The sequence below is a fragment of the Drosophila novamexicana genome, unplaced genomic scaffold (genome assembly GCF_003285875.2).
Source record: "Drosophila novamexicana strain 15010-1031.04,08,12 unplaced genomic scaffold, DnovRS2.1 tig00004554-arrow-pilon, whole genome shotgun sequence".
NCBI lineage: Eukaryota > Metazoa > Arthropoda > Insecta > Diptera > Drosophilidae > Drosophila > Drosophila novamexicana.
Window position 1 is genome coordinate 2,979,201 of NW_020825051.1, and position 11,501 is coordinate 2,990,701.

The window sequence follows — 11,501 nt, forward strand, 5'->3', positions numbered from 1 at the left end:
AGATCACTAAGATAACAGAGTCTCAGTTGTGGAACTCTTTGCAAGTCCAATCGAAACTCTTACGAGTACGATCAATTAAAGCCAGGAACGCACTGAATCAACATAACGTTCAGAAATTTAAATGAACACTACCCAAACGATCTGCAGTCAGTCGCGCTGGGGCGATCGTGTGTAGCGGTCATCAACTGTAAGAACTAAACTGGAGTAAATTGTGAACGAATACCAAAGGATACAGCACAGTGCCAAAGGTGAACATGCGTAAGGGGATATTGAAGGAAATCAATAAAAGAAATATGTTCTATGGGAATTGTTTTTAAGTAAATGAGCCTTGAGCAAGCTCGTGTTAATGTTAATGCAACAATCTGTGGAAAATTTACGTAAAGATATGGCTCCTCACTTGTTAACCCCGGGGGTCAATAGCAGAAATGACAGGGCAACAACAATCTTGCAACGCGACTTGGAATGATTCTCGATTTGTCGCCTAATTAAATTAACCTTTTTGGCGTCTGTACGTCTCTAGCAAATGTAGTGTGGTTGTTGTAGTGCATACAAAAAAATCTTGGTGCTCAAATCGATGGCCTGTTGAATACTTATGGCACGTTTAATTGTTCCACTGTCAGTTACAGTTATGGATCGGGATCGCGACGAGGCGTCCATCACGACGAGCGATGAGAAGTCTGTGGAAGAAATACCAGTGGCCCCGGGCCTAGAGCCCACACCCCCGATTAGCTTCTGGCAATTGTTTCGCTTCTCCACATATGGTGAACTCTTCTGGCTCTTCATTGGCTTTATCATGTGCTGTATCAAAGCGCTCACCTTACCCGCCGTGGTCATTGTTTATAGTGAATTTACTGCCATGTTGGTGGATCGTGCCATGCAAGTGGGCACCAGCTCGACGGTACATGCCCTGCCCCTTTTGGGAGGCGGCAAGAAATTGTGAGTATCGATGTTGGCCAGCGATGATGATTTTAAGTTGAAACCTAATCTCTATCAAACAGAACCAATGCTACACGCGAGGAGAACAACGAAGCACTCTACGATGACTCCATTTCGTATGGCATTCTGCTGACCATCACCTCGGTGGTCATGTTCATATCGGGCATATTTTCGGTAGATATATTCAATTTTGTAGCCTTGCGTCAGGTGACACGCATGCGTATCAAACTATTCGAGTCGGTTATGCGACAGGACATTGGCTGGCATGATCTGGCCACCAAGCAGAACTTTGTCCAGAGCATGACGGAGTAAGTATTATAGATAATATGTATAAGTTTAAAAGTGTCTTAGAACTGGTTGACAATCGACTAACTAACTGCTTGACTAAATAACTGCCACAAACCTTAAGAACTGGGAACTGTAGTCACCAAATGTGGGAAATTGGAAAGAATAGATTGCATGACTATTTTTTTGTTTCCCATCCGATGGACCGAAAGGTAACTTTATATCGCATGCCATTTCCTTAAAGCGACATTGAAAAGATCCGCGATGGCATATCTGAGAAAGTGGGCCATTTTCTCTATTTAATCGTGGGCTTTGTCATAACGGTTGGCATATCCTTTGGCTATGGCTGGAAGCTGACGCTAGCCGTGAGCTGCTACATACCACTCGTTATCGTCGTCAACTACTATGTGGGCAAGGTAAGAACACGTGCCTTGACCCGCATTCAACACTAACAGCTCATTCTATGCACAGATTCAAGGCACGCTGACGGCACGTGAACAGGAGTCTTATGCAGGCGCAGGTAATCTGGCGGAAGAGATCCTAAGTGCCATACGCACTGTGGTCTCCTTTGGTGGCGAGAAACAGGAAGTGGAGCGTTTCGAGAACTTACTAGTGCCCGCACGCAAGGCTAGTCAGTGGAAGGGCGCCTTCTCCGGCGTAAGCGATGCGGTGCTGAAGTCCATGCTATTTCTATCCTGTGCGGGCGCATTTTGGTATGGCGTGAATCTCATTTTAGACGATCGTTATGTGGAGGATAAAGAATATACACCAGCTATTTTGATGATTGTGGGTTTGACAAAATATTAACTATAGAAAGCCTCCATTAAACTACCCATTTCTTCGCAGGCCTTCTTCGGCATTATTGTGGGCGCGGATAACATTGCCCGCACGGCGCCCTTTCTCGAGTCCTTTGCGACTGCGCGTGGTTGTGCGACCAATCTGTTTAAGGTCATTGACTTGCCCTCGAAAATCGATCCATTGTCCACAGATGGCAAACTTTTGAACTATGGCCTGCGTGGCGATGTCGAGTTTCAGGATGTCTTCTTTCGCTATCCTTCGCGTCCCGAAATTATTGTCCATCGCGGCTTGAATATCAAGATCCGTGCGGGTCAAACTGTGGCTCTCGTTGGCCCCTCGGGCTGCGGTAAATCCACCTGTATACAGCTGTTACAGCGCTTTTACGATCCCGTTTTTGGCGCTGTGCTTTTGGATGAGTTGGACATACGCAAATATAATATACAATGGCTGCGCTCTAATATTGCTGTAGTGGGACAAGAACCGGTGCTCTTTATGGGCACTATAGGTAAATGGAATATAGCTTTTCTGTATTTTATTATTTATAAAAGAAAATTACTCTTGCCAGCGCAAAACATTAGCTATGGCAAACCGAATGCCACACAGAAGGAAATTGAAACAGCTGCCCAACAAGCTGGTGCTCATGATTTTATTAGCCATCTTCCAGAGGTAAGTGACGCCTCACAAGTCATAAGCCTGGCTTATCCTTGCCTATATTCCATGTAGAGCTACCGCACTATGATCGGTGAGCATGGCTCCCAGCTCTCAGGCGGTCAAAAACAACGCATAGCCATTGCTCGTGCCCTTATACAGAATCCCAAAATATTACTTCTCGATGGTAAGTAGACCGCCTGACTGGAAACAGTCCTAAGAACTGTGCTCTTAACCACCCCATTTCAACGCAGAGGCAACCTCGGCATTGGACTATACTTCCGAGAAACTGGTGCAACAAGCCTTGGACTTGGCCAGCAAGGGACGCACCACCATTGTGGTTTCACATAGGCTTTCGGCGATACGTAGTGCAGATAAAATAGTTTTTATACATGATGGCAAGGTACTGGAGGAGGGCTCACATGATGATCTGATGGCCTTAGAAGGCGCCTACTATAACATGGTTAAGGCAGGAGACTTTAAGGCGCCAGACGAGCAGGAAAAGGAGGAGAATATAGATGAGGCCAAGCGTGAGTTACAATATTAACAATTTTCAGCATTAGACTAAGGCTAGAATGTTTTGTAGGCAAAAGCCTAGCGCTCTACGAAAAATCCTTCGAGACGAGTCCGCTCAACTTTGAGAAGAACCAAAAGAACAGCGTGCAGTTCGATGAACCCATTATCAGGTCCATGAAGGAGAGCAACAAGGAAAAGCAGAAAAGTACCGCGGTGAAACCAAACTTTTTCAGAACCTTTGCGCGAATAATGCGCATCTCACGGCCCGAATGGATTTATCTAATACTAGGTGGCATTTCGGCCATAGCCGTCGGCTGTCTCTATCCGGCATTCTCCATTATCTTTGGCGAATTCTATGCTGCACTCGCCGAGCAGGATGAGAAGGTAGCGCTGAGTCGTACTGCGGTGCTCTCTTGGGCATGTTTGGGCATTGCGGTAATCACTGGGGTCATCTGCTTTCTGCAAACCTATATGTTCAACTATGCTGGTGTTTGGCTGACCACACGCATGCGCGCCATGACCTTTAAGGCAATGGTCAGCCAGGAGGTTGGCTGGTTCGATGAGGAGCAAAACTCGGTGGGTGCGCTCTCAGCGCGTTTGTCTGGTGAGGTGGCCGGTGTGCAAGGTGCCATAGGGTTTCCACTAAGCGGCATGATCCAAGCCGTATCCAATTTCATTTCTGGCATATCAATTTCCATGTACTACAATTGGAAATTGGCGCTGCTTTGCCTGGCCAACTGTCCGATTATTGTTGGATCTGTTATACTCGAGGCCAAGTGAGTAAACATCTATACTCTACTCTCTATATACTCAACATACGCGAGTTTTACTTTCGTAGAATGATGTCCAATGCATTGATTAGAGAGAAACTAGTACTGGAGGAAGCCTGTCGCATTGCCACCGAATCGGTTACCAATGTGCGCACCATTGCCGGCCTGCGTCGCGAATCTGAGGTCATCAAGCAGTACACTGCGGAGATTCAGCACGTGGAGATTCTCATAAGACAAAAACTGCGCTGGCGCGGCGTGCTTAACTCTACCATGCAAGCCTCGGCTTTCTTTGCCTACGCCGTAGCTCTCTGTTATGGCGGCGTTCTGGTCTCTTGGGGTGAGGTGCCCTTCCAGGATATCATCAAGTGGGTTGCCTACTAGTCGAAGAGTGGTCGCATACTCAAGATTGCATTCTTCTATTTAGAGTATCTGAGACGCTGCTATATGGCTCTATGATGCTGGCCCAATCGCTTGCCTTCACGCCCGCCTTTACCGCCGCCTTGGTAGCCGGTCATCGTTTGTTCCAAATCATTGATCGCAAGCCGCGCATTGTGTCGCCCATGGGCACAATTAAGAACACGCTCGCTAAGCAACTGAATCTCTTTGAGGGCGTGCGATATCGTGACATCGAATTCCGTTATCCCACTCGGCCAGATGCAAAAATTTTGAACTGTTTTGACTTGGAGGTCCAGCAAGGTCAGACTGTGGCATTGGTTGGCCATTCCGGTTGCGGCAAGTCCACTTGCATTCAATTGCTACAACGCTACTACGATCCCGACGAGGGCACCATTGTGAGTAATCAACAACGACACGCCAACTGTTTTTATTGAAGATTTTTTATTATCTCCAGCACATCGATCAAGATGATATTCAGCACGATCTAACACTGGATGGCGTACGCCGTAAACTGGGCATTGTCTCACAGGAGCCGTCACTTTTCGAACGCACGATTGCCGAGAACATTGCCTTTGGAGACAATCGTCGTGCTGTGCCCATGGTCGAGATAATTGCAGCTGCCAAGAGCGCCAATGCCCATAGCTTCATCATTTCCTTGCCCAATGGCTACGATACGCGCATGGGCGCACGTGGCACTCAGCTATCTGGTGGCCAGAAGCAGCGCGTGGCCATTGCACGTGCCCTGGTGAGAAATCCGAAGATCCTGTTGCTGGATGAAGCCACATCAGCTTTGGATATGCAAAGCGAGCGGGTAAATTTCTGATATATTACGACTGTATTCTTAAATAACAAAGTCAACTCTACAATCTAGTTGGTTCAGCAAGCTCTAGACTCCGCCTGCTCTGGACGCACCTGCATTGTCATTGCCCATCGCTTGTCAACGATTCAGAATGCGGACGTCATATGTGTGGTTCAAGGTGGCAGAATTGTGGAGCATGGCACACACTTGCAGCTCATTGCCCAGGGTGGCGTCTATGCCAAATTGCACAGGACCCAAAAGGATCATTGAGATTTGAATTGCAATTTTTTATTATTATACCAAAGTTAAGATTTATTCACTGTCGTATTTAACACGTAACTATTGTTCAATAAACATTCCTACAATTTTTGATATACAATTGTTTTCTGAAAGTCCCAAAAGTTTCAGCCAATATAGCCCCGATAACCCACTAGTTTTCAATATGACGAATAAGAACACTTCCCTTTGTCTCATAATTGACTTTAGTTTCCTCATTTGAGTAGTTGTAACCTCTGTTTATCAGTCAGTTACTTTTTGGATTGCAAATACTGAAATAACATTTCAGTTAGGGTTCGGTCTTAAACTACATAAATGCACTTTATATGGCATTTAAAATCTTATTGTCTCACTGATAATGCTTAATCTTTATGTCATCTACTTATTATACAACTAAAACTAAAGACAATTAGATGCCAATGCCGCGACAATTGGAATTATATACAAATATTATCATAGCAACCTTTGATAAGACTAAAAGACTTTTATCAAACACACTTCCACCAAGATTTCATGCACTTATGTAAATATATGCCATAAAGGTATATCCCAATGATAACAGGGCACTCAGTCTATCAAACAGCTAACTCTTTACAAATGCTCTGAAAAATGTTTAGGCATTTTTTTAAACGACCTCTAGTGACCTTTTTGGCCATATAATGTGAAACATTTAATACTATGCACACCTTTATGATCATTGCATATTTTCAAGTCATTCTGAACCTTGAGAAAAATCAATCCAATTAAATTTTATTAAAATAAAATAAGAGAAATTATAAAAACTGTGAGCGCAGAACCCATTTCCACTCATCAGATGTGCGCTCTTTTAGTTATTTGAACATAAATAGAACCGAAATTGATAAAAGACAAACCCATGAGTGAAAAACCCCACAGTTCGCGGCCGCATCTCAAACGAATCGGTACAACGCGAAAAAAACCCTCAAATCACGAAACGCTGTGCATCAATTGAAGCAAAAGTCATTCCGGAATGCTAATGAATTTATCGAAAAGAAAAAGCCACCCAAAGATCATATAAGTATATCGTTTGTCGAGCTCCAGGCTTACCCGCGCATGTCCACTGGCTGTACAGATTCATTTGGAATACATGAGCGCTAACTATTAATTGACCCCGAGGGTAAATGCTTATAGGCGAAAGTTTTCCGCCTTAAACTACGTCAATGGCAGAGCCCAATATGAACGATGGTGACGATGCAGCCCAGGCAGAACCAAAGAAAATCAAATCGAAGCAACCACAATTGGAAACAGTGAACTATCGACAGCTTTTTCGCTATGCCCGCGGCATCGACTATCTCCTGTTCGGCTGTGCTATTACAGCGGCCCTTCTGCATGCCCTTGTCTTTCCCATAGCTATTATAGTCTATAGCGAGCTGGTGGCTATGTTTATCGATCGAAGCTTGGGCGTGGGAACCAGCTCGGGCACCAAAGCGCTGCCTTTGTTTGGCGGTGGAAAGCAGCTGTAAGTTTGGCCCGGAAATACCTCAATTCCATGTCCTCGCCTTGTTAAACCCCTTTATACAGCACGAATGCTAGCTATGAGGAAAATATGGAGGAGCTGCGCAAGGATAGCGTCTCATTTGGCATACTCATGACGCTCGACTCCCTTTTGATGTTATTTTCCGGCATGACATTTGTGAATATATTCAATCATCTAGCTCTTAAGCTAACGGTGTGCATGCGCCGGGAGTTCTTCAAGGCAACAATCAGGCAGGAAATTGGCTGGCATGATATGGCCAAGGATCAAAACTTCGCCGTGCGCATTACTGAGTAGGTATAGGTGGTTTTTATAAAAGGACATATATTAAATCAAAGAACTTAAGTAACATGGAAAAAATTCGCACTGGCATTGCCGAGAATCTGGGCCATTTTCTGACAATTATGTGCGACGTGGCCATAAGCGTAATTATATCCTTTGTCTATGGCTGGAAATTGGCATTATCCATGTTCTTTTACATACCACTCACCATGGTGGTAAATGCCGTTGTTGCGCATGTAAGTGGAGAGTACAAAATGTAAATCCTGCATATATTTAATCCTTTTTTACCCAGTACCAAAGCAAGCTGACAGCCCGGGAGCAAAGCTCTTATGTGCGCGCCAGCTCTGTGGTGGAGGAAGTAATTGGAGCTATACGCACAGTGGTCGCATTTGGGGGTGAACGATCCGAGTCCGCACGCTATGATAATCTGCTCAAGCCCGCTCTTAAGGCTGGCAAATGGAAGGGCGCCTTCTCAGGACTCAGCGACACGGTCATGAAGGCCATGATGTTCATAGTGGGCGCCGGTGCCTTCTGGTATGGCGCCAATTTGATTCTACACGATCGTGCCAGCGATATGCCCATAGAGGGTCGAGAGTACACGCCTGCAATTGTAATGATTGTGATCTCGGGCATAATTGTGGGCGCCAATCAGCTTTCACGCACTTCACCATTCCTCGAGACTTTTGCCATGGCACGTGGATCGGCGAGCGCAATATATGACGTCATCGATCGCGTGTCTGTCATTGATCCGCTCTCCAAGGCGGGCAAGATACTCAACTACGGACTGAAGGGCAACATTGAGTTTCGTGATGTGTTCTTTCAGTATCCCGCACGAAAAGATATCATTGTGCTGAGGGGACTCAATGTGACAGTAAACGAAGGTCAAACTGTGGCCTTGGTGGGCTCCTCGGGTTGTGGTAAGTCAACCTGTATACAGCTGTTGCAACGTTTCTATGATCCGGTATTCGGACAAGTACTTCTGGATGGCGAAGATGTTAGGAAATATAATTTAAACTGGCTGCGCTCCAATATAGCTGTAGTGGGTCAGGAGCCAGTCCTGTTTCAGGGCACTATTGGTAGGTGAAAAATCCTTTTTTTAACTGCAAAAAATCTTTAAAAGCAACTTCTTTCATGAACAGGTGAAAATATACGCCATGGCAAGCCGCAGGCTACCCAAAAGGAGGTCGAAGATGCTGCAAGGGCCGCCAATGCTCATAATTTTATCATTGCTCTGGATAAGGTAAATCCTCTTAATGAAGTCTTAGGTAATGTCTAAGCTTCTTTCTCCGCCAGGGTTACGACACACATATTAGCGAAAAGGGTGTTCAGCTCTCCGGCGGACAGCGTCAACGCATTGCCATAGCCAGGGCTCTTATACAGAAACCCACAATACTCCTACTGGACGGTAAGCCTACGAAACATTATTCATAAATTATTACTACAGTAAACAATCCATGCAGAGGCCACCTCCGCATTGGATTATCACTCCGAGAAACTTGTGCAGGCCGCCTTGGACAAGGCCTGCAAAGGACGCACCACCTTAGTCGTATCCCATCGTCTATCTGCCATCAGGCATGCCGATCAAATTGTTTATATTGAGAACGGCAAAACGGTGGAGCAGGGCACTCATGAGGATCTCATGAAGCTGCAGGGCTACTACCATAAAATGGTCGCTGCCCACGAGTACGATGATACCGCTGATGAGCTGCTTAATGAAAGTGAAGAGCTGACCAAGGAGCGCAAGCAATCCAAAGATGTCGAACATTTTCATAGGAACTCACTGAAATCCTTGGATAAAAATGCAGAGTTTCAAATGAAGCGACTTAATCTTAATAACAATCAAACTACTGAAGAGGATGACAAGGCTAAGAATGCACCGAGCATCAGCTACCCGCGTACCTTCCTTCGTATCCTGGCCTGGGCACGTCCTGAATGGAGCTTTTTAATCATTGGTACCATATGTGCTGCACTTTATGGATGCGCCATGCCTGCCTTCTCTATTGTGCTGGCGGAACTATATGCCTCGCTGGCCGAGCCCACGGACGAGGCGGTGCTGGAGCACAGCTCATCCATGTCCATTATCACCGCGGTAATTGGCGTTTGTGTGGGCATCTTCTGCTTTGTACAGACATTTTTCTATAATCTGGCTGGAGTGTGGCTAACCACACGCATGCGGTGGGTCACTTTCTTAACTACTCCTTACTCTATTACTGATTTATATCCTTCTTCAGTTCCAAGACCTTTGGTTCCATTATGAAACAGGAAATGGGCTGGTTTGACGAAAAGGAGAACAGCGTCGGAGCACTCTCCGCTCGTCTGGCGGGCGATGCGGCTAGTGTGCAGGGTGCCATTGGGTTTCCTTTAAGCAACATTATACAAGCCCTGACGAATTTCATATGCAGCTTTTCCATTGCGTTCTCCTACTCCTGGGAGCTAGCGCTAGTCTGTTTGAGTACAGCTCCTTTCATGGTAGGTTCAATTGTGTTTGAGGCCAGGTTTAGTGAAAAATCCGCACTAAAGGAGAAAACTGTATTGGAGGAAACGAGTCGCATAGCCACGGAAACCATCGCACAAATACGAACTGTGGCTGCACTGCGTAGAGAAGAGGAACTGATCAAAGTCTATGATGCAGAAGTTGAACGATATCGTTTGCAAATTAAAGGTCGTTTGAAATGGAGAGGCTTGGTCAACTCTCTGGGCATGACTCTCATGTTCTTTGGCTATGCTGTCACTTTGACCTATGGCGGTTTTATGTGTGCCGACGGCAGGATCAAGTTTGAAGTTATAATGAAGTGAGTTGGTCCATATTGAATCTTAGTTCGTCATCTATAATCTTTTGCCACAATTAGAATTGCCAACACAATGCTTTATGGCCTGTTTATTTTGGCCCAATCCTTGGCCTTCACACCGGCCTTTAACGCGGCACTGCTCTCGGCCACACGCATGCACGAGATTATTGACCGCCAGCCGCTCATTCAATCTCCAAAAGTTGTCGAGCAGAATGGTAATGGCAATATCTATAAGTCAAACGTTGTTGAGCAGGGCGTTAGCTATCGCGAGCTCAATTTTGCCTATCCATCACGGCCTGATAGCTCGGTGCTGCAAGACTTTAATCTAGATGTACTGCAAGGTCAAACAGTTGCCCTAGTAGGTGCCTCCGGCTCGGGCAAATCCACTTGTGTTCAACTGCTACTACGCTACTATGATCCGGATGAGGGCAAGATAGTAAGTCAATCTCATTAGCGATCGTTAACTATTCTTATTTCGCGATTCCTCCCAACAGCTCATTGATCAGAATAGCATACATCACGACATGGAGCTGAAAACCCTACGGCGTCGCCTGGGCATTGTCTCGCAGGAACCGTCGCTCTTTGAAAAGACCATTGCAGAGAATATCAGCTATGGGGATACCACGCGCGAGGTGCCCATGCAACAGATTATTGAGGCTGCCAAAATGGCCAATGCCCATGATTTTATTATGACACTGCCCGCCCAGTATGAGACCATACTGGGCTCCAAAGGCACACAGCTTTCAGGTGGACAGAAGCAGCGCATTGCTATTGCCCGCGCCATGGTCCGAAATCCCAAGATTCTACTGCTAGACGAAGCTACTTCAGCTTTGGATATGCAAAGTGAAAGGGTAAGCGGAACGCTATGATTGCACTTTAAAGTTTTGCATCAAACAAAAACTTGTTTTACAGGTAGTGCAACAAGCACTGGATTCGGCCTGCTCCGGCCGCACCTGCATTGTGATAGCCCATCGCTTGTCCACCGTGCAAAACGCCAACATCATATGTGTTATACAATCCGGACGCATCACAGAGCAGGGCACACATTCTCAGCTGCTGGCCAAGAATGGCATCTATGCCAAATTGTACCGCAGTCAATCAAATCCAAATAACGCACAAAACTATGCAGTAAAATAAAAGCAAACATAGGCTTAGTCAAGACACAAACCACATCCCATGAAAGTATGCTAACTTTTATGTTTACTCTCTGTACACAAGTAGAAAAATAGAGTATACACTTTATAGAAATACCTGATAAGATCAAACCGGCTTAACATGTTGGGAGGGCCTGCATAGTATTAATAGTATGCTAAATATTTTAATAGTAGCTATTAAAATATATAGAAATATAAATTGGCTTCTAATTTGGAGTTCACCACCTTAAATCTTTAAATAAATATATCAAGCAGAGATTATTTAGCTTGCAAATATTTTCTATGCATCACATTAACATCACATACACATATCTTCACCTGAGTGTTTGCAATAAAAAAAAGATGCAGCTTTATATACTA

At 45.3% G+C, this 11,501-nt stretch overlaps 1 protein-coding gene across 1 annotated transcript; it reads left to right on the forward strand.

The window, feature by feature from the left end:
• The first annotated feature begins 166 nt into the window (after positions 1 to 166).
• Positions 167 to 11,471, forward strand: LOC115769472. The gene is made up of 25 exons (XM_030714290.1): positions 167 to 248; positions 627 to 936; positions 999 to 1,244; positions 1,466 to 1,637; positions 1,693 to 2,007; positions 2,068 to 2,524; positions 2,585 to 2,685; positions 2,743 to 2,854; positions 2,922 to 3,197; positions 3,254 to 3,959; positions 4,022 to 4,318; positions 4,378 to 4,744; positions 4,804 to 5,160; positions 5,221 to 5,415; positions 6,600 to 6,901; positions 6,964 to 7,209; positions 7,263 to 7,434; positions 7,491 to 8,274; positions 8,338 to 8,438; positions 8,492 to 8,603; positions 8,659 to 9,373; positions 9,430 to 9,990; positions 10,048 to 10,423; positions 10,482 to 10,838; positions 10,900 to 11,471. Exons 2-25 carry the CDS (start codon positions 629 to 631, stop codon positions 11,122 to 11,124), a joined length of 7,860 nt encoding a protein of 2,619 aa, XP_030570150.1. The 5' UTR covers positions 167 to 248; positions 627 to 628; the 3' UTR covers positions 11,125 to 11,471.
• Positions 11,472 to 11,501: the final 30 nt, after the last annotated feature.